Raw genomic sequence first — 24,895 nt, forward strand, 5'->3', positions numbered from 1 at the left:
ATAGGGATGTGATAACATCTTTGATAAAATGAATATTACTGTAAGAAGAAGGAGGTGGGGAACCAACACTCCCCCACCACCCGCTTTAGGTAATATAAGAAAGCTCCTAAAGTCTAGACTTTTTGATGTTGAGTGAAGAGGGTGAACAACTTCCCATAAATTTCAGAACATTCTTCAGTAGCTTTGAACTAGATTTCAATCCAGGAAACTTTCAATTTCAAAATATAAATCAGAGAGGAGATTTTGATTCTTCCAAAATTTGAGGATAAATATTTCAAATTTGGTAAACTCTGAAATATTCCCTGTCCCCAGGGAGGGAAGATGTTCAATGAAGAGCTGCAAGACAATGTTCAATGTTTAGAAAGTAAGTGATAGACTCCTCAAAAAAAAGAGTGTTCCTAAAGATTTGATAAAGTAGAATAAAAATCAATCAACTTCTAAGATCCTTTAGACCAATAATGCTGGAAAAAAGTAATATACAGCATATATAAAAGTAATATACAGCATATATATACAGCATATATAAATAATGTTCATGTTTCTCACAAAACTACACTGAAGTACGAACTGAATAGAATTTCTCTCATTCACAACAATTTTCAGGCTGCCTAGAAAAATCAATAGGCACTGCTACATTGCCAAGCTTTACTAAGCATACTTCAGCAAGAGACAACAGAAATTCAAGTAGCTACAGGCAGTTAGCGCTGTAATTAGAACTTGCTAATTGCTGGGTTGCTCAACCCAGAAATAAAAAAGTCTTTATCCAGAAACATAGCTATCAAGAAGTATACAACTCAACGGGGGCTATATATTCTCATTCTCTCTCTCTCTCTCTCCCTCCCTCCCCCCCGCCCCCAACTCACACACAGTACCTTCTTTGGCACCTGCAAAATTCTGCAAAGCAAAGCGAGCTGCTCCTCTTCTGGCATAAGCTTTTGTATAATTTTTGTTCAGGGCAAGTGCTAAGTTACAGTCAGATTCTGACACAGAATACCTGTAATAATATTGTATTACTGTAGCTCCATATAATCATTAAATACACACACACTTTTACAGATAATCCACTGAACTATATTCTCTCTCCAGCAGTCTGTCAAGGCAGACAGCATTGCACCACATAGTGTCTGATGGTGCTTCACTCACCCCCTTGCAGACAATGCAGGTTCAGAAGTTGCTTAGTGCCTAGGATAGTGGACATCAAACAGCTACTGATTAAACACTGTTATTCCTTTTCATTTTTAAAGCTAACTATCACTGGGATTGCCAGTCTATGAACTACTGAGCAACAAGCATAGCTCTTTAAGGTTGGTCTTTTGTGGCTCTATGGATGGCAACCTGCTCTGGTTCAGTGGACATAAAACCACACTCTGCCATCTGTCTTTGCCAGGGCCCACTATCTGTTCACCAGGGCCCACCTATTGCAATCTACCCCAAACATAGAATTATAAATATAACTGAAAGGTAAATAATTCCTAATATTGACCTAAATTATGATACACAGAGAGAAATAATACTTTACAGGTACATTTGGTTTTGAGTCAGTCTCCTGGGGGTGTTTAATTCTCTATTGCTTTTAAATCAAATATGCTTGTGCCATTGCATTGACTCCTTCCCACAACACAAGAACATTCATTTTATTTAAAATAAACAGAATCCATTTATTTACATCCCGTCAGTTTAAAAAAACCCACCAGATTAAAAATAAAAGCACACATCTGATGTACTTTACAGCTCTGTCTCCTAAAAACGTTAAGTATACAGTGTGCCAGGGATGGCCTAGAAAGTAAACAGTCTGAAATCCTGGCAAAACATGGGCAGGCTGGCTTCATTTTCTATACCAAGCATGTACCCAAAGAAGAGTGCCTCCAGAAGAACATACAGAGAAAAATTCCTTTCAGTCTGAAGTTGCAGCTGAAGAGAAGCTGCAGGCTTGAAATTTGTGGTTTCAAATTGCAAACTCAGGGCTACAACTGAAACAATCTGAATTAATCAGTAGCATTAATAAAAGAATAGGATATGTTATCTTCCCTTCACCTGTCATGCCATCCTCTGCTTACAACCAGGCATTCCACACACTGTGGAGTCAGAACACTGAGAAGCAGTGAAAAGTTTGTTAGGGGTTTTTATTTTTTGAATAGGAGTGCCACTTTTAACACAGGTGCTATTTTTCTGCAAATGTGGAAAATGAGCTTTTCGAGCAATATAGATGCTAGAGATTAAGTGCCCCAAGCACTCAACATTGTGGCCCGGTTTGTCTGTATTGTACAGCTGTAGTTATCAGCAAATATTAATTCATTTACCTTAGCTACAGACAGGGTTATCTTTTATAATAAGCAGAAGTCACTGCAGTAAAATGACATGAACAGTGTAAAACAAACAATCTGGAAATTCAGGGGATTCCCCCCCCCCCCCCGCACCTTGAAAGCGCAAAGGGAGAATAGCAAAATTTATATTTCTGGAATTGACACTTTTTGGTTCTTTTCTGAAACGAGGAGGTCCCTCCAGACCAAAGAACAACAGAAAAGTTTAGATGCTAAATATGTAATGAAGGGATGTTTCTACTAAAACATCAGCAAGTATTTATTTAACAAATCTTTCCCCCCCCTTTTTTTTTTGGCCAATTTTTCCTTGCTTTACAGGACATGCCCACTCTATACAATACATTTCTAGTTCCTATAGTACTTCAGAGGACCTGCCTAAAAGATTATCTGGGAAACCAACTTGTAAATTTGGAGGCAAATTAGTCCCCTAGAGACAAAAGCAAGAATATTTTTTCTCTTCCCAGCAGGAAAATCTTGATGTGAAAGCTTGAAACTGCTGAAGTAGGAAAAAGTGACAGGATCTTTTAGGAAACAAAATATGCTGCAATAGATTCAATCCTATCTACAACTCTAAGGCAGACACAGCACCTGGCATCCTTACTAATGAAATGTGGTGCTCTTTTCCTAGCATCAGTGCCCATGCAGCGCTAGCCCCAAAGCTGGTCTCTTGTGTTTTCTAAATAACAGATACTTTTGTGCAAGAGCACAATACTTTTCAGAGCTCACCCACACTTTGGAACTGCCCTATTAGAGCAGAAACACATTACTGAGGGTTGAGCAACATATTTCCGCTCTAACAATGCAGTTCTGGAGCATGAGTGAGCTTTGAAAATATTTGTGCTCTTGCACAAGAGCACCCACACTTCAGAAAAGGCAGAGAACAGAACTGCATGAGTGCTGATATTAGGATAACAGCACTACACTTCATAAGTCAGGATGTCAGCAAGCAAACCTTTTCATCATCATCATCTGTAAAGCAAAGCACAAAGATATCCAACATGAGCCTTACTTCTTCAGTCGAAAATAAGCAGATGCCCTGTTTGTAGGCAAAACTGGATTGTACGGATCGGCATTCATTCCCTTTGTGTAATGTTCTATTGCAGAATCAAAATGTCCTTGCTTAAAATAATTATTACCCTGTTTAAAACAAAATAGATGTCAATCAGTGCTACAAATATATGTTTTGCAGGGAAGAATTCAATAAGACTGTGTGAAAGTTGGAGAAGCTCTGCATTCAGTCATTGCTTTAATCTCTTGCCTATTTCTAGAAGTAGTCAGAAATTGAGCCAGAATGTACTCTGCAAAATGTCTTTACCTTGTTACATACATAAGAAAAGCCCTGCTGGATCAGGTCCAAGGCCTATCGAGTCCTGCATCCTGTTAATAATCCTTAAATAAGCATAGGGCAACAAAATTGCCAAAACATTCAGGAGAACGTGAAACAATCATTTTTAGCTTGCCCCTAACTTTTATTTCTGTTTTCTAAAACAGATTAACATCCCCACACATGGGTTTCAGATGGTTTGAGGACATATGAACTACAATGGGAGAGAAGAAGTGTGGCATTGTTGATTTGCTTTTACTTCACAACAGCTTCTTATACAGACCTGAATGTTTGTAAATGGAAAGACAGGACTCACATTGTTAAAATAAATACCATCACTAATGATATTTTCTGGGCTAAAGGCTTGAGACCACTTCCAGAAGGTAGGACTAAGAAACTAGTTTCTTCTCACAGGCTCTAAGGTATTCCTCTGTATTTAATCTTTTCTCATGCTTTGAACGTGTATGTGATGGTGGATGAGCTATTGGATGAGATTGGAGAGCATCATGAGGGTAAGATAATATCTAGTTTAGGTGTTCATTTAATCCGATCTAGATGTTGGGATGGTGTCTCTGTATGAGATCTGTGATCAGCAATCAGGATGAGGTGAACAAACTTAAGTTCAATCCAGACAAAGTAAAGTTGATTATGATTCAGTGGTCTGGCTAGTTATGGCTGAAGACCAGAATAGTTAAAGAGCCTTTCTTCTACATAAGTGTGCCCTCCTATCAAATGTTTTGATCAGAGGCCTTTTCTATGCCCCACTGCTATTGGAAGTCTGATTGGCTGGAACATGAGACAGGGCCTTTTTAAATGTGGCACTGGGACTGGAAGCATTACTGACTTATGCCAGTGTTTAGTCGGGTGACAAAAACTCATGTGGTCCACATTGCTCTTCAGTGGTTACTGGTTTAAGTCTATTTAAGCAGACAGACAGCCAAGCAGCCTATTTATGTCTGCTTGGCCGGGTCAGTGTATATTAGTGCTTATTTGTACTACTGTACTGTACTACTGGAAGCTGCTTAGGGGTCCCTTAGATGGGACGGGGGGGGGGAGGGAAACAAGTACTTTAAATAATAGATGGGGAAACACTTCTGATTGGTACTGCAATCTCCCTTAAGGGGCAGGTTTATAAAACTTGGGCATACTTCTAAACGTGGAATTCTATCTGAATTCTAGAGTAACTGTGGCACAGAGTATTCTATACCAGCTTTGACCAGTTAGCCAAATGCATCCTGCTCATATAAAAAGATCTGGCTACTGGTGTGATTCACACCTTTATGACTTCCAGATTAGGCTATTGTAATACATTCTATATGGGGCTATTTTTGAGTATGGTTCAAAAACAGCCAGTTCAAAATGGCAACACAGTTGTCAGGTACAAGTCAGCATGATCATATTATTCTTGTTTTAAAGTAGGGTTCCTTACTAGTGTGTTCCAGGGCTCAATTCAAGGTGTTGATTTTAACATATAAAATCCTAAACAGTTTGCATCTTGATTATTTCAAGAAGCATCTTCTATACAGGCAACACCACCATTGTGTACTTGAGCTCAGTCAATGAAGTCCTACAAAGATACCACTGAATCTGCAATATTTACAAGCAAATGCCTAGTATTTGCTACTATGAAAGATTCAGACACCAAGATCTTTTGTATTTAAAATAGTGTTTTTCAGTAGCAACTATACACATTGCAAATTTTTGAGGTCTTGTATACTTCCAGACAAGACTGATGGTGCTGCAAGATGCAAGTACAGGTAGACCTCAGTATTTGCGGGGATTCAGTTCTCCGCAATTACCTCAGAGAGCAAAACCACAAATACTGGGTCATTAAACTCTATGTGATCATGGGGGTTAGGTTCCTGGAGGCCAGAAAAACTTGCTGATAACAGCAAAAACCAGAAAGTAAAATGCCCTACCATGCTGCATGGGCCTCCAGCAATGCCATCCAGAGGTTCACATTTTGCCATTATTCCATTTTTTAATTGGGGGGGGGAGGGTTGTTTTAACTGAATTAGCCACAAAATGGCTCCCGCACTCAAAATGCCAGCCGGTAATGACCTCCGAGGTCATTTCCTTCCACTCTCCAAGCCACGAATATGTGAATTTAACCCTTCCCCCACCCTACCCAGAGGTCAGGTGTCAGTTCACCGACCACAGATACGTGGACAAGGTATCACTGCATCATTATTCTAGTTTCTGCAACAGACAACAAAACCTATCAACATAAATGGGCTGATCTGGTGGGTTGTATTTACGGACTGTGTTGTGTGGATTGTTATACATATGTGCTTAATTGTTATTCTACAGAATGGAGTATAACCATGTTTTAATTGTAAACAGGACAGATAGTTTATATGGGGTGGTATAGATATATAAATAAATACAATATAGCTGTTAGTCTGTTCAGGAGGATGATTGGCAGCAGGACTGGAGACCCCTGCAGGAGAGACTAGGAAACCCTGGCTAGAATGCAGGAGGGAGCAGACAGTTAGAGCTGGAGAGTAGGTATGTGAACGGAACAGTATTTCCATTCTGAGCTCACAAATTCTGAACACAAATACCTTGAATGTTACATAGCAAGCTGCCATATACTGAGCTAGACAATTGGTCTATCTAGCTCAGTACTGGCAGCGGCTTCTCCAAGGTTGCAGGTTGCTTCTCCAAGGCTGCTCTCTCAGCCCTATCTTGGAGAAGCCAGGGAGGAAACTTGAAACCTTCTGCTCTCCCCAGAGCGGCTCCATCCCGAGGGGAATATCTTACAGTGCTCACACATGTAGTCTCCCATTCATATGCAACCAGGGTGAACCCTGCTTAGCTAAGGAGACAAGTCACGCTTGCTACCACAAGACCAGCTCTTCTCCCATGAGAGGGCCAGTCCACTGGGGAGGATCTGAGGCTCCAAGACCTTCAGGTCCAGAACTGAGCTCTCCTGAGGTAGGCCAGGCAAAAATATTCTATCAGAACAACGGTGTTCTAAATCAGAATGTTCCAAGTGCCATTTTTTACTCCAAAATGGTGCTCTGAACACTTGGAACAGTGTCATTTCGAGCTCAGAACAAGCCCTTCACTTGAGGTGTGTTCTGTTCCAATCTTGGAACACTCAAAACGCCTCATTTCAAGTCAGAACGTTCTGTTGACTGAACTTTCTGCACATCCCTACTGGAGAGATAGTTAAAGTCAGTTGAGGACTGCTGGTCTATGAGTCAGAAGTGGACAATGTGAGCTGTACGCTTGAGGAGTTAGGGTTTCTGAACAATGAAGATTAGCTGGTGTGAAAAGCCAGGACCTGTTCAGGGGAAACCCCAAGAGACCTCATGAGAGAGACTGTGCAGTAACCCTGAAAAAAAAAGCTAATGCTCCGAGGGTGGAACTTCAGAGGCTTAAATCAGGGATGTGCACAGAACTGTTCGGAGTGCTATTCTAGGAGCACCAAACTGGTTCCAGCAACCGGTGTTCGAACCAGTTCTGAGGGTGGGGGTTTGCTGCCTACCTGCCAGCCCCCACTGCTTTTCTCCCACGACTTGCGTAGCAATGCTGATCCAGGCTGCAACGAGGCACATTGCAGCCCTGCGAGCCAAGACCATGGAACACTCTCCCCAAGGAGATATGCCAGTCCCCATCACTATCCTGTTCCTGTGTGCTTTTGCTTAAATTCACATGACTGCTGCTTTATATTGTTATGACTATGATTACTGTATAATGTTTCAGTGTTTTTAACCTATATATCATATTGTTTTGAATTATTAGCCACTTTGGTTGCAAATCTATTGAAGGATGGCGGGAAATAAACATAAATATATGTTTATATAAACCTAACTGGGGGTGGGGAATGCAAATACCCTCACAATCAGCATACTGTAAATTCTTAAGGAAGGAACCTCATCTTTGTACTACAACTAGCAGATTCAGGATGCTAAATACATGTTAAATGACATGCTAGATTATTATTTTAAAAACTATTTTAAGCTTGCCCAAGAGCTTAGTTGTGCCCATTGAAATTTTAACTCAGCAGTTTGTGATGTGACAGGTAGAGATTTTGTTTCTTAAAAAAATTTAAAAGACTAAACTCCTACCCCTCACATTATAAACTGCTTTTGAACGTCCCCAGAGTTTGAAAGGGAGTTTGCCATTCAGCACAATCAGCTCCCACTCAAGAACAAAATTTCTTAAGGCAAGTAAAAACAGTTGTACAAGTTTTTGGTTCCCAGTCATGATTTTAAAGAGACTCTGATGTCCACTTTTCAATTTCAGGCAATACAGTACCATATTAAAAAAAACTTACAACATATTAGCCAGCTTTTGAAGAGTCAGAAGAAGCTACTCAAGATTATGCAGAAATTGGGAGATAGATCACAACCGTATTTTGAACATTGCTAAAAAAACTAGGGAAGGAATAGTAAAACCTTCTTTGTGTATGGAAGGGATTTCATTCAAGACCATAGGGCATCTTATAAGCTGTGCAAGCATCCTGAGTCATAGTCCTCAACAATGTAAACTTTTATAAAGTCTCACTCATTATGCATTCTAATGGGCATTAAGAAGAAAATGCCATTTCAAAAAGCCACAATAACCTTTTCTTTTTCAGCAAGTGCTTTTTCTGTGTCTATATGAATTCCATCTTCTTCAGAATCTGATTCTAGTGACACTGAGTCATGGTTGCTGTCTTCCTTGTCAAGTTCTTCAAGTATCTTATCCTGAAATGACATACATTTAAAAACAAATATGAATTTAAGGGAAAGGTTTAAGAATGAACAAACAGTAAACTAGGGATGTGCAAAAAATTTCGGGCACAGAATGATCTGTGCCCGAAACGAACAATTTCGGGTGATTCGGGGCCGAACCAAATCACCCCCGATGTCCCCCGATATTTTTCGGGCACGAGCCGAATCACCTGAATTTCGGGCACAAAAAATTCGGGTGATTCGGTTCACAGTTAATTTTTGGCGATTTTTTAAAGTTTTAGTGACTTTGGGGCAGTTCGGGGGCATAGCATGGGATCTGGGCAAAAGTAGTGGGGTGGGGTGGTAGTGCCTAATGGGTGCAGGCTACCACCCCAATTTCAGGGGGATTGGGCCAAGGGCTGATTTTTGGTAAATTTCTGAAAATTTCATGTCTTTGGGGCAGATTGGGGCATATTGGGGCAGAAAGTGGGGTGGGGTGGTAGTACCTAATGGGTGGAGGCTACCACCCCAATTTCAGGGGGTTTGGACAAAGGGCTGATTTTTTGAGAATTTTTGAAGTTTTAGTGACTTTGGGGCAGTTTGGGGGCAGAAAGTGGATCTGCCCCAAAATAGTGGGGTGGGGTGGGGTGGTAGTGCCTAATGGGTGGAGGCTACCACCCCAGTTTCAGGGGGATTGGGCAGAGGGCTGATTTTTTGAGAATTTTTGAAGTTTGGGTGTCTTTGGGGCAGATTGGGGGCAGAAAGTGGATCTGCCCCAAAGGAGTGGGGTGGGCTGGTAGATAGTGCCTAATGGGTGGAGGCTACCACCCATCCCCAATTTAAGAGTGATTGGGCAGAGGGGTGAATTATGGTGAATTTATTTGTATGAGGTTTGTCTTCATAAGGTGAAGTGTGCTAAATTGATTACTTCCTCATATTATTCATAGTAAAGGAAAGTGTGAAAAAGTGAAAGTGGGGTCATGAGAGTTGTTTAATTGAAAAAAATCTCATTTGCTATGATAGAATGAGAATTCACACCTCTGCCCCAAAGACATGAAATTTTCAGAAATTTACCAAAAATCAGCCCTTTGCCCAATCCCCCTGAAGTTGGGGTGGTAGCCTGCACCCATTAGGCACTACCACCCCACCCCACTACTTTTGCCCAGATCCCATGCTATGCCCCCGAACTGCCCCAAAGTCACTAAAACTTTAAAAATTCACCAAAAATCAGGATTTTGCCCAATCCCCCTGAAATTGGGGTGGTAGACTCTACCCATTGGGCACTACCACCCCACCCCAAAATTTTGCCCCTGGGCCCCTTTTTACCCCCCCGAATCGATTCGGATTCGGATTCGGATTCAATCCGAACCGAATCAAGGGTGATTCAGGTGACCCAGATTCGGTCACAAAACAGAACAGGGGTGATTCGGTTCGGGTCCGAGCCGAATCACCCGAAATCCCGAATTGCACACCCCTACAGTAAACATTTGAGTGCTATTAAAATATTACTTCTGTCATTTAAAGTTCCCCAAGTTAATAGCTTAATTCTTATGTCAACCATGCCATGAATTTGCCTCCCTCTCCTTCCTACTGTCATGCACTGCCTGGTTTGTGAAACCAGAGTTTGCCTCGAGTTCCAATTTGAGCAAAGATTTATGGCTATCACAGTTTGCCTCAAAGTAGGATCAGACACTCACTTCAAACCATGGTTTCCAATTCTAATATGAGGCAAACTGTGGATAGCAGTGTTATGAAATGGTGCAGGGCTACTTTTATGCAAATTGGCTTAGAACTCCTTGGAGCTGTCAATCATAAGAGGCAATTAGAGAGTGACAGAAGTTGGAAGTGAAGTGCATTTAGAGTGGGGATTTGGGTCTGGATAGGAACAGTCTCGAGAGTGACAGAAGTTGGAAGTGAAGTGCATTTAGAGTGGGGATTTGGGTCTGGATAGGAACAGTCTCAAAGAGGAGTTGTCCTGAGACAAAGGATAAGACAGTCTAAAAAAATAAGGACTGGGTTATTTTAAAAGTGTAATAAAGACTGGGCTGTGAAGTGCAGTTCTGAGAAGGAACTGGGTACAAAGGTAAACAGTCTTCTACATTGTGTATAAAGTAACTAAGTGCTGTGAGAAGTTCAAATCATCAACTTTGTAACCAAGCAAGATTTCAGCCCTATTAATCAGCAGTGGAACACGGGAAGTTGCCATATACTGAGTCAGACCATTGGTCTACCTAGCTCAGTACTGTCTTCCTAGACTGGCAGTGGCTTCTCCAAGGCTGCAGGCAGGAATCTCTCTCAGCCCTATCTTGGAGAAACCAGAGAGGGAACTTGGAACCTAGATGCTTTCCCCAGAGTGGTTCCATCACCTAAAGGTAATATCTTACAGTGCTCACACTTCTAGTCTCCCATTCATATGAAACCAGGGCAGACCCTGCTTAACCCTCCCACATTTGCAAAGCCATGTTATCAAAGTAAAGAAATCAACAGAGTTACAGAGGCTGCATTGTATAATTGGTGGCAGGGGAAATATAAGCACACTAACAATCACATATTAAAACGTGAATTTGATTATCTGTTAAAACTGAATTAGCCCAATGCTAGCAATGAAGAAGAAAGTCACATTCATAAACTGGCAATGGAATGCATGCAACATTTTTTATTGCAACTATAAGTCACCTTGCATCTTTCAGGAGAAATGCAGGTTACAATTTTTTCAAATATACTGCTTCCTAACCTGTTGCTAAAATAGCGCAATAGGATATTTCTTTTGTATTTTTTAAAGTTGAAGACAGAGACAGATCATCCTGGAGAGCCAGCGTGGTGTAGTGGTTAGAGTGCTGGACTAGGACTGGGGAGACCCGAGTTCAAATCCCCATTCAATCATGATACTAGCTGGGTGATTCTGGGCCAGTCACTTCTCTCTCAGCCTAACCTACTTCATAGGGTTGTTGTGAGGAGAAACTCATGTATGTAGTACACTGCTCTAGGCTCCTTGGAGGAAGAGTGGGATATATATGTAAAAAGAAATAAAACAAATCTATTATATTAATTCTCGTAGATGTGCTTCTGTGGGGATGCGTCCCGGCAACCCAGCGGATTGGCTGGGCGGTGGAGACGCCGGATTGGCTGGCCGCTTCGGAAGATGCTCGCTAGAAGGAGGGCCATGCAGGAAGGAGGCGGCTGAACGCTTGGCAGCCCGAGTCTGACACTGGGGACTGGAGGAAGGAGGAGGCAGCAACGGCCAGTGGGGAAAACACAAGCAGGCTAAAAAGCGTGGGGGGGGGGGGAAGCACGAATGAGAGAGAGAAAGAGAAAGAAAGAGGGGGAAACGGAGGAGGGAGCAAGCTGGGGCAGAAGGCTTGAGGGGGAGGGAACTGGGGTAGAAGGCTTGGGGGGAGAGTAGGGCAGAAGGTGGGGAGAGTGTACAGAGCGAGTGAGAGAGGCGCGCGGGGGGAGTGTACAGAGCGAGCGAGCTGTGGGAGGACCAGCCAAACGAATTCTCCCAACTAAACCCAAAAAGGAAGTGAACTACTGCACAGATGTTCTGTGCGGGTTCAGCTAGTAAAAACAAAATCTATGTGGTTGCTAGGAGTCGACACAGACTTGACGGCACCTAACCAATTTTTTAAAGCTGGTTAATAATGTGTTGTATTAAACTATAGCATTTAAATATGAAACCTTTAGTGTCAGATTGCTTGAGCACTACTGTAATGCAACCATAACTTATATATCCCTGAGGTGATTATTCAAAATATCATTTAAGCATGTTAAGGTTTTAATAACATATATGTCCAGATTCCACAGAACCCTATAACTTTGCTTAGCTTTATAATAACTACTTTAACCTACCACATCAAGCTTTCCCCATGCTTCATAATCATAAGATTTTATCTTGTTCTTTTTGTTTTCTTCAGTAGTTTTCTTTGAGACTGCTTTAATTTTGCTTTTCTTCTTTTTCATATAAGCTTCATTTCGAATAGGTGGCAAAGTCTGAGCAAAAGAAAATGTATCAATTTTACGGTGGATGAAAAGAAATGTTTTTAAAATTAAACACACATTTTAAAAAAATAAACTGAATTTTTTCTCTTTTTAAAATTTCAGATATATATTTCTTTTTTGAAAATATCCCTATTTAAAATGAAATCTGAATTTAATGAAAACATATAATCATTTAAAATAGAACTTATGAGAGGCTGTTTTCCTTTGTGAAGGAAGAATTATGGGGAAAACTTCTTTGCCAGTCATCATACAACATAAGAGTTCATATACTTACATTACGGATTAATATTAAAGGCTAGCAAGCACAGATTTCACAATGATCCAACTGGCTTGGTTTCAGTACTCTAATTATAAGTACTGATGACTTTCAAGGTCAAAGAACATGGATATTTACCTTCCATCTCAGGAAGGCAGACTGGAAGAGTTGGTTAGACCAAACCAGCTGTATGATGAACAAAAAGGAACAGACTAAATTAGAAAGGAACACTGGAAAGGAGAGGCTCCTTCTAGTGTTGATGCCAGCCAGAACCTGCCTATAGAGATGTGTAGAAATGGAACTTCCACTCAAGAGGGGAATTTTGCCTTCTTCCTCATCCATCTCCTGCCCCCTGCACCATACCACACACTATTCCTGGGGAAACTCTGACTCTCTGAACTAGCTTTTAGAGGTGCTGGAGATTTCAGGAGGAACAATGTGTGAAAGCTCAATTCCACAACCAGCGCACACTTGCAGGTCTCTGAATCCAAGCCAACTTTTTTTTGTGTCCAACCAATTAGTATACATTTTATTTAGGAAGTATCTAAATAATAAATGGACTTTTTAATTTAAACCAGTTATTTAAATTGGCCTTTTTTCCTTGGTGATTTAAATCTGAGTTTCCCAACATACTAGTATCTCTAGGGGTACTTGAAGAAATCCCAGGGGGTACTTGGATCCCTCCTGCTTCCCCACCTGAAGATCCCCAGCTTGAAGCCGATGCATTCTCAGTGATGTCTCAACTGCAAAAGGGGAGAAAAGAGGATATTCTCCGCCTTTGCTCCTAATTGGCTGACTACATGCCGAAGCTCAGCGTATCCTACCCCTCAGCCTGACTGGCAAGTTTCAGATAATTAGCACAGAGTACTTCCACTGAAATTAACAGGACAAATAAACTCATCCCATTAATTTCAGTGACTGCTTATTATGTGTGGATGTGAGGCAGTTACTGTAGAAACCTGTCTCGCTAACAGTTAAATTTCTATGTACACACACGTTACACTGAGACAGACTACTCCAGACAGTGGCATACATCCAGATTAAGTTGATGTGATTTGTTTGTAGTTCTAGTTGAAAGCAGGACATATTTCTATGTTGAGCATTTTTATCAAACCTAATATCAGATTAATGAATTTACCTTTTCTGGAACTCCACTTTGCTGCCTTAAATCAGAATCCTTTCCCTTAATATCCTTTTCCCAGCTTTCTAAGTCTTTAACAAAATCCTGCAGCTCTTCTGCATTCTGTCGTATCTGCAGCTGTAACTCTATTCCTTTATTTGGTGAAGACATCTGGTATATTAGGAAAAGGCCAGGCCACTAGCAAGCATTTACAAAACACTATGAAAAGAAAAAGAAAGTATTATGTATGCAAACTGGTTGACTCTGCTGCTGTACCAAGTGAAGTCAAGTAGTGTTCTGATATCAGAAAAGCTAGAACATTAACAAGCATTTGGCAAACACTTTATTAATAAGGAAAAATTATGCATATAAACAGAAGGTCAATTCCAATTCCCCAGCCCACCAGTATACCCATTGTCCTGATTCATGCCTTTATCTCTTGTTTACAAGTATTTCGAGCATGTATACAGAAGCCACTTGGATTAACAATTCCCCCACATGATAAAGGGGATTAAAAAACCCACCATGCCAGGAGAACATCATAACAGGCACACTTTCAGGGCATCCCTTTTATAACAACATGTGCAAGTGACTGCATTGTGTGAACCCAGCCAGAACAACACAGGGCCAAAGTAGGTATGATGGGGGCCATGATTCCCATGCCCTGTTCACATAGAAAACAAACAGGCTAACTTTATAAGCATGTGATGGGGATGTTGACCCTTCCCTCCACTAGCACCTTCTCTGGCCACAGTTGGTTACTCCAGCTGCTTTTCTCCCTTCTTAGCTACAAAACTGGAAGTGAGTCAGGAATAGAGAAGAGTATCTGAAGCCATTGACTGTGCGGGCACAAAGTGTAGAATCAAAGCAGTTCAGTGCATCTCCCACACATTATTTTTACTATTGACATAAGAGTCCATCATACCTCCTGCTTATGAATAAATGAAGCAAGAACATGCAAGTCTTAGCCACCCCTTCTGGAACGGACCTCATCAGGACTTGTTCCTTAAAATAATTCAGAACATATAAAACGCCCAGAGGGCCAGTCATGTTCATCTGTCACAGAAAAAACAGTAGGAGTCTTGTGGCAATTTAAAGCCTAGCAAATTTATTTTAAAGCCTTCATTAACTACAGTCCACTCCACCAACTGCATAAAGGGTTATCCTCAGACAGGCATATAAACACGTGAGAATGAAACAAAAATACTGACAGTGGGGTCAAAGTGGAACATACAAACAAACAAACTCTGTCCCCTCATGAAAAGCATTGCAGAATTTGGAACCACGAGATTTTTTAATTAAACACAGAGTGAGGGAGAGCGCACCTTCAGGCATGGGTGTGGGTGGGTGTCTGAGAGGAAAAATTCCTCAAAACTCATCATCTACTCCAAATCAGTTCTATTTATTATTACAAGTATATTGGAGCAAAAGTCATTTGTTTCCAAACGAACTGCCTCAGTTTAAACGGGGCCCCACAAAAGCGCTCTACGAGTAGCCCAAAAGCTCCTACAGGGGAGCTCGGCTGCCCCTCGGGCAGAAAAATAAAGCCCCTTTCAAGTCTCCCTTTTACAGCCAACTCAGACTCCCCACTCGCAAAGGACGCGCGTCCCAGCAACGGCCCGCAGCACCAACACCCTCCCCTCACCTGGGCGTTTTAGATCCCGCCTCTCGCCTTTTAGCCGCCGCCGCCGCCGCGCTTCTCCTTCCTTTCCCAGAACCCCGTGCGCGGAAAACGGGAGCTTTGGCGTCCAATGTCAGAATGAGTATATTATCTATAACTATGGATCTAGACCTTTAAACAATTCTCTGGTCTTTGCAGGTAGCGGTGCAGCCGAAAGCATAGGGAGAAGCCGCATGCGCGCATTCGAGCTCTGTCCCAGCCTCTCTAGTAGTATGGCTTTCTCTAATGCTCCACCCGCGCACGAAGGAGCGCGTTCGTTATTGGTTGAAAGGATGAGGGCGGAGAGAAGTGGGCTTTTTCCCCTCTTAGGAAAAGAGCATAGAGTTTCATACTAGAAGAGATCGGCTTTATAACTCCATGGTAGAGACGGCGGCCCACCGCCTAACTGCTGCTGTTGTTAGACTACAACTCCCATCCTTCCTAGCCACAACTTCCGGAGGCTGATGGGTGTTCTGCTTCAACAACTGGAGAGAGCCTCAGGTTTGTCACCCGCGCTCTATGGTCTCCGCACCAAGTACGGTGGCCGGCGGATGAGGAAGAAGGCGAAGTCATGCTCCCTAGTTCCTCCGCGCGTGAATGAGCGAGAGAGAATCCCCGATGGCACCGGGACCGCAGCCGCCGCCGGGCAGCCCCAGAAGTGGCTCTGGCGAAGAGGAGGATGACTTCGGGTACCGCCTCTTTCCGGAGCGACGCCAAGGCGAGGCGAAGAAGCCGCGGACCTTTACGTACGATCGTCTCTTCAACTTCAGCTTCAACCACAAGTGCCGGATGATGATGAAGATCGCCCTGGAGAACAGTAAGTCTCAACGGCTGCGCTGGGAAAGAGAGGCAGCGGCCGGCAGGAGCGGAGCCTGAAAGGCTTTCTGGCCACGGAGAGAGAAGGACAAACCGCTCTCTCGCGCTCGCTCTCAACCAGGGAGACGGAGTCCCCGTCTTCTTCACCCCGCTCCCGTCAACAGACAGTTGTCCACAGGCTTCTCTGCATGGAAGTAGTCATTGCTGTTCTAGGCGCCTCCTTCGCAGCTAGCGCCAAGTGTGCAATGGGCTCGCCGTCCTATGCTGTTGCAATGCCAAGGCAGGACGCGCTTAGAGCGACAACTCTCGTTCCATTCAGACAGTATGTTAAATGCTCGTACAACGAGTGTACGTAGGCAGGTACTGATCTGTATACAGGTATGGTCGTTCACAGATTATGTTGAATGCGGGTTCAGAAGAAGGGCCTGTATCCAGGCTCACTTTTAAAATAAATACAGATACAGTCATTCACTCAATCACATGTTCAATCATACAGACATCTATATGCTCGTGTAGCATAATGTCTGAATCGGGCTTCTCACTGAAGCATTTCCTGGAGAGGATTCCCCCAACCCCATCTTGCCAATTATTTTCCCCATATCAAACTATTAAGAACTGAAAGATTGTTTCCAGTAGTCACTGGGAGATTTATGGTGATTCTTGGCGACACCATGTCAGTCCTAGAGGCTTGGCAACTGTAGGCACTCTCTATACCAGAAAAGCAAGGTTGACTCAAAGACCATGTTCCAAGAAGTTTGGGAAGTTAATTTCCAAACGTCTTGGAAAGAACAGGATTTGTTTAGTAAATGCATGGCCCTTTCTCTAAACTATCTCTGCGTGTCCATTGTCATAATGGCTATTTACAAAGTTAATTTTAACTTTGATCAATTGCCTCCCATCTCTGAGCCAAATAAAACAACCTATTGTCTGGTTAAGATGAGGGTGTAAAAGTGTTGTGTGTCATTCAAACACTTGCATATTCTTCTTCCTCAAAAGCTGATTCAGTAAAAAGCATGTGAGTTTATTCATGTCTCTTTTATTCAGTTCTCTGTTGAAATGTTTGTTTTCATCTTTTGCCTGAGTTAAATGTTACAATTTTACTTAGTCATTTTGTTTATTATGCTACCCTTCAACATAAAGCCTCCAGAGTGGTGTGCATATACAGTAAAATAACAAGTATGATAAATCTCTAAATTTAAAGTTATAAAAAGTAGCAACCCAGAAAGGTTAATAGAATCCAGCAGAAAAACATAAACAAATTATAAAACATGCTAGCATTGGGCAAATGGAAGATAACTTTCTTGGTGCTGAAAAGATGTGAAGGCTAGTGCTACATCTTCTCTGGGACAACATTCTTCATATAGGCCACCGCAACCAGAAATGCCTTCTACCTGGTCATCACCCAGCTAACTTCAGCAGGGGTACCGAGAAGCCTCTGATGACTATAAGGTTTGGCCAGGAGCATGTGGTAGAAGCCTATATTCTAGAAGGCTATATGGTAGAAGGCTATATGCTGGTAGAAGCCAGCATAGTGTAGTGGTTAGAGTGTTGGACTAGGACCAGGAAGACCTGAGTTGGAATCCCCATTCAATCATGAAGCTCACTGGGTGACTCTGGGCCAGTCACTTAACTCTCAGCCTAACCTACCTCACAGGGTTGTTGTGAGGATAAACATAACCATATACACTGCTCCTCGGGGAAAGGACAGGTTATACATTTAAAAATAAATAAATATCTGTAGTCATTTAATAACATTATCAGTTCCTTTGTCCATTGTGGCTGGGAATGATGAGTGTTGTAGTTCAACAATATCTGGGGACCCAAAGTTTAGAGGGAGTGCAGCCTCATCCAGAACAGGCTGAACACCACCTCCCTGGTCAACTGTACTTACTAACAGAGCTGCCATCTTACCTGGATTGAGCTGCAGTTTATTGGTCCTCTTCTATTCCATTCCTGATTCCAGACATTGATTCAGCATTTCACTACTTCACCAGTATTGGATGAGAGAAGAAATAGAGTTTGGTGTCATCAGCATTCTGAGGGCACCATACTCCAAATTTCTGAATAACCTTACTTGGTACTGTAGATGTTTAAAGCATGGTGGGGGAAATATGGAACCCGGTGGGACCTCATAACATAAATGCCAGAGGGGTGAGCAGTACTCCCAGTTAACTTGTGTATTGAATAGGTCACAGATGGTTTCCCCACATGAACTGTGCCACATGGGAGGAAAGAACCTGCAGCTTCTGCAGGCATGGATGTTCTAACCAAAATCTCTTGTCTTGTCTGCTGCAGGATTGTGCAAGTTCCCTTTGTTCATGTGATTGAACCACCTGAGTATATTGTTAATGATGCAAATAAATGTATTTGTAAATTAGATGAGTCCAGTATTGTCACCTAGATGGTGGCATTTGCAGGCTGGTTTGAGATGCAGTAATGGTTCAAATGAAGGAAAGTTGCACTTTGAGAATGCTTTTTTTCTGGCATTGTGAAGTTTATTGCATGTAGCTTTGGTCTCTGCACAAGATACATGCTTAGAAATAAATAACTGCCCTGATATTTGTCCTAGATCCATATGCTAAACTACTACTTGAAGCTATGAAGAATTCTGGCTGGTGAGTGCATTTTTGTCCCAAGTTAATGTATATATTTATTTGTAGTATTTATATTCCTAATGAAGTTGACAATCCTGTGTTACCTAAATTGACACACTTGGATCTTTTAGCACTGTTTTCAGAGACCGACACATTTCATGCGAAGATTGTGATGGATGTGTCAGTGGAGGATTTGATTCTTCAACATCACAGGTAGATACTGAGCAGTATGTTATAATATTGGCAGCCTTCAGTCATTTATGTGCTTTTTTTTTTTTTTTGCAAAAGACAGTTCACCTTCCTTGTGAGGAAAGGTTATAGCAACTGGGGCTTTTTAGTTTGGAAAGAGGCGACTACAGGGAGATATTACCAAGGTGTATAAAAGTATGCATGGAGTAGAAAGAATGGACAGAGAGAAATTTTTCTCCCTCTAACAACTCTAGAACCAGGGGTCATCCCATGAAATTGCAGGCCGGAAATATTAGGACCAACAAAAGGAAGTACTTTTTCACATAGCGCATAATTAATCTGTGGAATTCTCTGCCACAGGATGTGGTGATGGCCACTAGCTTGGATGGCTTTAAAATGGGCTTAGACGAATTCACGAAGGACAGTCTATCAGTAGCTACTAGTCTGGTGGCTATAGGCCACCTCCAGACTCACAGGCAAGATGCCTCTAAATTCCAGTTGCAGGGGAGCAACAGCAAGAGAGAGAGCATGCCTTCACCTCTGACCTGTGGGCTTCTTAGGTGCATCTGGTGGGCCACTGTGTGAAACAGGATGCTGGACTGGATGGACCTTGGGCCTAATCCAGCAGGGCTGTTCTTATGTTCTTATATAATGCTGAGCATTTGAATTATATTCATGATTTCTCTGAATTGTTTACTATTCCTTTAATTGTACTCATTTAATAACATTATAAAGAATAAGACTAAATACACATAGTGCTAACAGAATGGCTTGAATGAGAGGAACTCATTGTAAGCCAGGAATTCAATTAAAGTGGAGAGCATTCCATTTAAAAAAAATCCTATGTAAAAATGAATAGGATGAAATGCTACTTACATTGCCTACAAGTCATATAAAAACTGCAGAAACTATAAAACCTGTCAGACTTCCAAGAGTAGATTGCAATTATGATTACTAGAGAAACAAGTTGTCTGGGTTTTCCTCTGACATTGATTTTATTTATTTATTTTACATTTTATATCATAAGTTTTTATATTTATGGTGCCATGCCTCATCTTCTCCATAAAAGGCAATGTGACACTTCCATTCATGGCAGAGGAAAATGAGGAGAAGAGCTCCAGCAGGGTGCTATGGAATAATGGGTAGGATTCATAAATAAAATATAGCTTCACATACAGAGCATTGCTCTGTGGTATGCAGTGTCTACATGACCATCATTAACTTCCTGGAACAGCCTTGCCAAGGATTGAGGGGTTCTTGGCAACAGTGTGGGCTGTGACACAAGTGACTGCAGAGGAAGGGAGAGAGCTGGGCAGAAACACCTGCTGTGCTATTGGAGTGCTGCCCCATTTTGGGGTCCTCTCCCTGCATCCTACCATGGTCCTGCTGAGGAGCCTGAAGGAAGCTTGGAGGGCTATCTGGGGAGGAAACGACAGTTGTGCAGATTCTGTATTCTTCTGGCATTGCTCTATATATGAGCTATACTCTTTGTGTGCCCAAATCTGCTTCCTTGCAGTAGGCTTGTCCGTATCACTCCCATTCTGTTGGATCTGCTATCATCAGGAGGATTTTTTATGTGTGTGTCCCTGAAAAAAAGTATATACACACTGAAATGCATCGGGCATATAAGATTATATTTTCTGAATAAATCCTGCACATTATTTTCTTACCTTTTTGGAGTTTGCCTCCTCTTTTTCTTCTGCTGTGTGTTGCCCCTCCTTTGATTCTTCACTATTATGTCTTGACCACATTGACTTCAGGCATTTTCAGTGTGTGCAAGGAGTAAAAGGGTCATTGTGTCTTTGCTAATGGTTCCCTTGGCTGGCCTCTCCTTGCATGGAGAAGCAAACCCACAGTCTGCACCCTGCAGCTGGACGGGCTGCCTCCAGAATTAGGCCCAAGGCATAGAGGAGCAGAGCTTTTCCAGTAAGAAAACCGTGACCTGGTAAGCCACCAGTCTTCCTTTTCTTCCATATTCACAAAGGGAAGAGAATGGACAGAGGTGGATAAGAAAGGTATGTAGTCTACTTATTCTTTTGCTTCATTCACACTGCAGTGTGAGGATCATGAATTAGATCTACAGCCCCTCCCTGCACTGTTTGTGTCACCAGTAATGAATATATAGGGCAGGAGGAGAGGCTGACTCTTCCTACCTGTGCCTACCAGTGTTCCCTCTAACAGAAAATCCCAGATGTTGTTGACTACAACTCCAAGCATCCTCAGCTAAAGCCTGCTGGCTCTAGAAATTCTGGGAGATACAGTCGTCAACATCAGGGATTCCCTCTTACAGGGAATACTTGTGCCTACCCTGATTGTACCTGGAGGAGGAGGAAGCCAGGTAATGACTATCTCTAAAGTTCCCCATGCATCAGATTGACCAGAGCTCCATACCATTTTTTATGACAAAGGCCACCATATATTAAAGCACTATAGAGTATGGGGGAAAGCTGAAAATAACAATACATTTTTTCAGGGCTACAAAACAAAAGCATACACCTTGCAAGTAACAATCTTTGCTGAATTATCTGGTGATTGTTTTTCCCCCCTCACTTGCTTTGCAGATTGTGCTGTGCCAAAATAACATTCACTATCAATCTCAAATGAACCGAGTGGTTACACATGAGCTTATCCATGCATTTGATCACTGCCGTGCACATGTGGACTGGTTCAATAATGTCAAGCACCTAGCTTGTTCAGAGGTAAGTTAAAATGCTTAATGCTCACAGATGTGGATTAATAATGTTTTCAGGTATATATCTGATCTCAAAAATACTCTTAAAATACATGCACTGGGTCATAAGACCCCTGCAATCAAGAAGGTAGTCTCTTAACTATATAGGTGAATTGGTAAAATAGGAATATTCCTGAAAATGTATCCCCAAAGACCAGCCAGATTCAGCAGTTCCTTTGTTACAGGAGTTGGGTCTCTCTCTCCCTCCCCTCCATCTTCCCCATCCACATTTTATAGATTTCAGGAGTTATGTGACTGAGCAGGCAGGGAATATTACACTCTTCCTAATTAGAGGAAGGTTCAGTGACATGACTACTGTAGTGATGGACACTTAGCCAGTGGTATTTTTGCCAAAGTATTCTTGGCATCTATGCCATCCTGTTAAGGGATGCAGTTTTAAGTACTCTGTTCAGTTTTTGTGGTTTTGTGTATTTGTCCTAGATTCGAGCTGCTAATCTAAGTGGAGACTGCTCGTTCATAAATGAAATGGCCCAGTTTAAATTTGGATTGAAACAGCACCGTCAGGTAAGGCCCAACCCATAAAACAATAGGAGGATCAGATGTACACACTATGTCACCTTCACTGTGATTTGAGGTTCAGTGGTGCCGGAGCGGCAGCAGAGGTACCTGCAAGAATGAAAGAAGATTAGAGTCTGCAGTTGCAGCACTGTCTACCCAGGTCTTCTTGCTCTTGCTGTTCTGCTGCTACCTGCTTTCGCTAATGCTGCATCAAGAACAGGGGGCAGTGTAGCTGCCATAGTAGAGCAGTATGCAATCTTCCTTGTCCAAATGATCTGGAAGATACTCCAGCCTTTGCATATAAGTCCTTAGAATCTGCTTGCATGCTTCCTTGTGTTCATTCTCCCAGGCCCTCTACTCTTTAAGGGTTAGGGTATGTACAGACTATGGGTATGTATGTACAGGGTATGTACAGACCTTAGACTATGTACTATGTATGTATGTACAGGGTATGTACAGACCTTAGACTATGTACAGCATAAGGCTATGACTAGGCTACTCATGGGAAGTGCCAGGATCCACGCAGATCCCAGCACTGCCTATCTGCCTGACCCAGCTTTCTACCCTGGCCTTTAGCTGAGTTTAAGGGCATGAGTGTGCCCTTAACCCCGGGGTTGTGCGTGTGCTTGGGCTGCTTGCAGCCCAAGCAGACACACAGGTGGGTGCCTAGAGCGCCTGTGACAAAGGGTATCTCCCAATGAATCACGCTCACCGTGCAGTGCATTGCGGGATGCCTGGAGGCCAGGACACATTATCCCGGTCTCCAGAGATCCATGCTGCATGCAGCGGCGCAAATCATGTGAGAATGCAGCACGTGCTTCCCACCATCATTGCAGGATCGTCTGGGAGAGGGATGGTAAGTTCTGCACAGCCTTCCCCTGCCCGCCCCACCTCCCAGTCAAGTGAATAATCTTTTAATCTCTCATCTTCCATGTCATTAAACACTAAAAAGTGTTGTCTGCAACACTTATGTTCTAACTGGCAAGAGCCCTAGGATGCTGTTGAAATTACTAGAACCCCTCCTCCCCTAAGGAATATGTGTGGCACTGCTTTTATCACTCCTCCCAGTTGTGATTGTTCGTTTCAGTTTGGAGAAATATCTTTGTGGTGGCTGGAAGTGGAATTGCCACTTGCTTGCTTTCTTGGGATGACTGCTCCTCACTGTAGGCAACTGGAGGAACTGCTTATTATGGTTTAGAGCAGGGGTAGACAGCCTTGGCTCTCCAGTGGTTATTGCACTACAATTCCCATCATCCCCAGCCACAACTTATCCACTTTAAACCCCTGTTTTAAAGGTATCAAATATTTGGCTGAAACAGTGATTTTTTAAAATGGTCTCATCTTAGCAACTGACTATGGTTTGTCAGTGCTCCTTTAATTCATATTATCAGGAGATTCAGAAACTTGAAATAATGGGAGTTTCTAATGAAATGTAGGATTCTGGTCGTCTTTGGGTAGATTACAGTAACGGCGAGTGAGTTCCTCAAAGCAGCTGATCTGCCAAGGAATGACTCAGGTCTAGAAGATGTCCACCATGATAGATTTTATATTTGCTGTTGAGCTGACCATCTTTGTGTCTTCTCAAGGCTGAGCTGTGTATTGACAATTGACTTAGTTAGCGATATCCTTTGGAAATTATCCCTATGATGATAGCTATTAACTTTTACTACTAATGTAAATGCCCAAGGGACTAGAGCTTTGTAGCTTGTGTCCTGATCTTGCTTTCCTCATGTTTTCCAGACCTGTGTAAGAAACAGAGCTGTTCGCTCCATCACGACTGTTCGAAAAGTTAGCAAAGAGACAGCAGAGAAAGCTGTGGATGAAGTGTTTGAATCATGTTTCAGTGATCATGAACCATTTGGCAGAGTACCTCACAGCGAAGCAGATGCAAAATACGCATACAGAGATTTTCAGAACCGTGATCGATACTACGCAAATTTATAGACAACATTGTTAATCTCTAGTTGCTAAACTACAGCTTTTCAGGACCGTTTACAAATGATACGTTGTGCTGAAATTGTGAAGATAACCAGATCCTGTGAATTGGAGAGAATATCCATGCTATTTAGCATTCAGCATAAGAATTACTCTACCAATGGTTCCCCCCGCCTCAAACACACACACACAAATTGTATGTGAGCATTCTGTGGAGGTTTAGCAAATTCCTTGTTTTCATCTGTGATTGAATAAATGATATTTCATTAATTTTTAATATATATTTTTTTTTCTTCTGGGTTGATTGACTAATTTGATGGTATCTTTATATCACTTCATAGAATTGTGTGTCTGGAACAAAGTTGAGGAAAATCTACTCCATGGGTAGGCAACTTTGGCTCTGCAGGTGTTGTTGAATTACAGCTCCCAGGGTTGCCTACCCCTGATCTAGTCCAACACCAAGCCAGAAGTCAGACTCTTCCGCAATCAAAACAGTTCACTAATTATTCTGTATCATCCAGACTATAGTGCGCCACTATATTCCGTCCTGGAACATGACAGAAGTGCTTACATCTAGTAAAACTCCTGTAGAATCTAGATGAGGAAGTGCCATTCCAGCCTTGCTGACCTACTAGACTGCATAGGGGCAGCCAGTGATACCAATTCAAAATGCATGTTGAGATGCATCAATAGCTTTTGAAGCTTTGTGAGTAGACAGCTAGCTGCAGATACTTGAGCCAGTGCTAAGATAATTTCATTAGCATTCA

At 42.3% G+C, this 24,895-nt stretch overlaps 2 protein-coding genes across 7 annotated transcripts in view; one reads left to right on the forward strand and one right to left on the reverse strand.

The window, feature by feature from the left end:
* The window catches only part of RPAP3 (RNA polymerase II associated protein 3), a 36,477-nt gene extending 20,927 nt beyond the window's left edge, over positions 1 to 15,550 (reverse strand). Inside the window, exons 1-7 of one of the 6 annotated variants that reach the window (XM_053253555.1) lie at positions 15,330 to 15,550; positions 14,610 to 14,689; positions 13,703 to 13,903; positions 12,159 to 12,299; positions 8,220 to 8,342; positions 3,331 to 3,458; positions 873 to 994 (exon numbers count right to left, since the gene is read on the reverse strand). In XM_053253555.1, the coding sequence (XP_053109530.1) occupies positions 873 to 994; positions 3,331 to 3,458; positions 8,220 to 8,342; positions 12,159 to 12,299; positions 13,703 to 13,855 (667 nt within the window). In that variant the 5' untranslated portion in view covers positions 13,856 to 13,903; positions 14,610 to 14,689; positions 15,330 to 15,550. The other 5 variants (XM_053253554.1, XM_053253557.1, XM_053253552.1 and 2 more) reach the window with 5 other exon arrangements.
* A 251-nt stretch (positions 15,551 to 15,801) lies between these two features.
* ATP23 (ATP23 metallopeptidase and ATP synthase assembly factor homolog) lies at positions 15,802 to 24,405 on the forward strand. The gene is made up of 6 exons (XM_053253558.1): positions 15,802 to 16,161; positions 18,730 to 18,775; positions 18,886 to 18,967; positions 21,505 to 21,642; positions 22,116 to 22,199; positions 23,934 to 24,405. The coding sequence occupies exons 1-6, from the start codon at positions 15,942 to 15,944 to the stop codon at positions 24,135 to 24,137; spliced, it is 774 nt and encodes a 257-aa protein (XP_053109533.1). The 5' UTR covers positions 15,802 to 15,941; the 3' UTR covers positions 24,138 to 24,405.
* Positions 24,406 to 24,895: the final 490 nt, after the last annotated feature.

This window comes from Hemicordylus capensis, chromosome 5 (genome assembly GCF_027244095.1).
Source record: "Hemicordylus capensis ecotype Gifberg chromosome 5, rHemCap1.1.pri, whole genome shotgun sequence".
NCBI lineage: Eukaryota > Metazoa > Chordata > Lepidosauria > Squamata > Cordylidae > Hemicordylus > Hemicordylus capensis.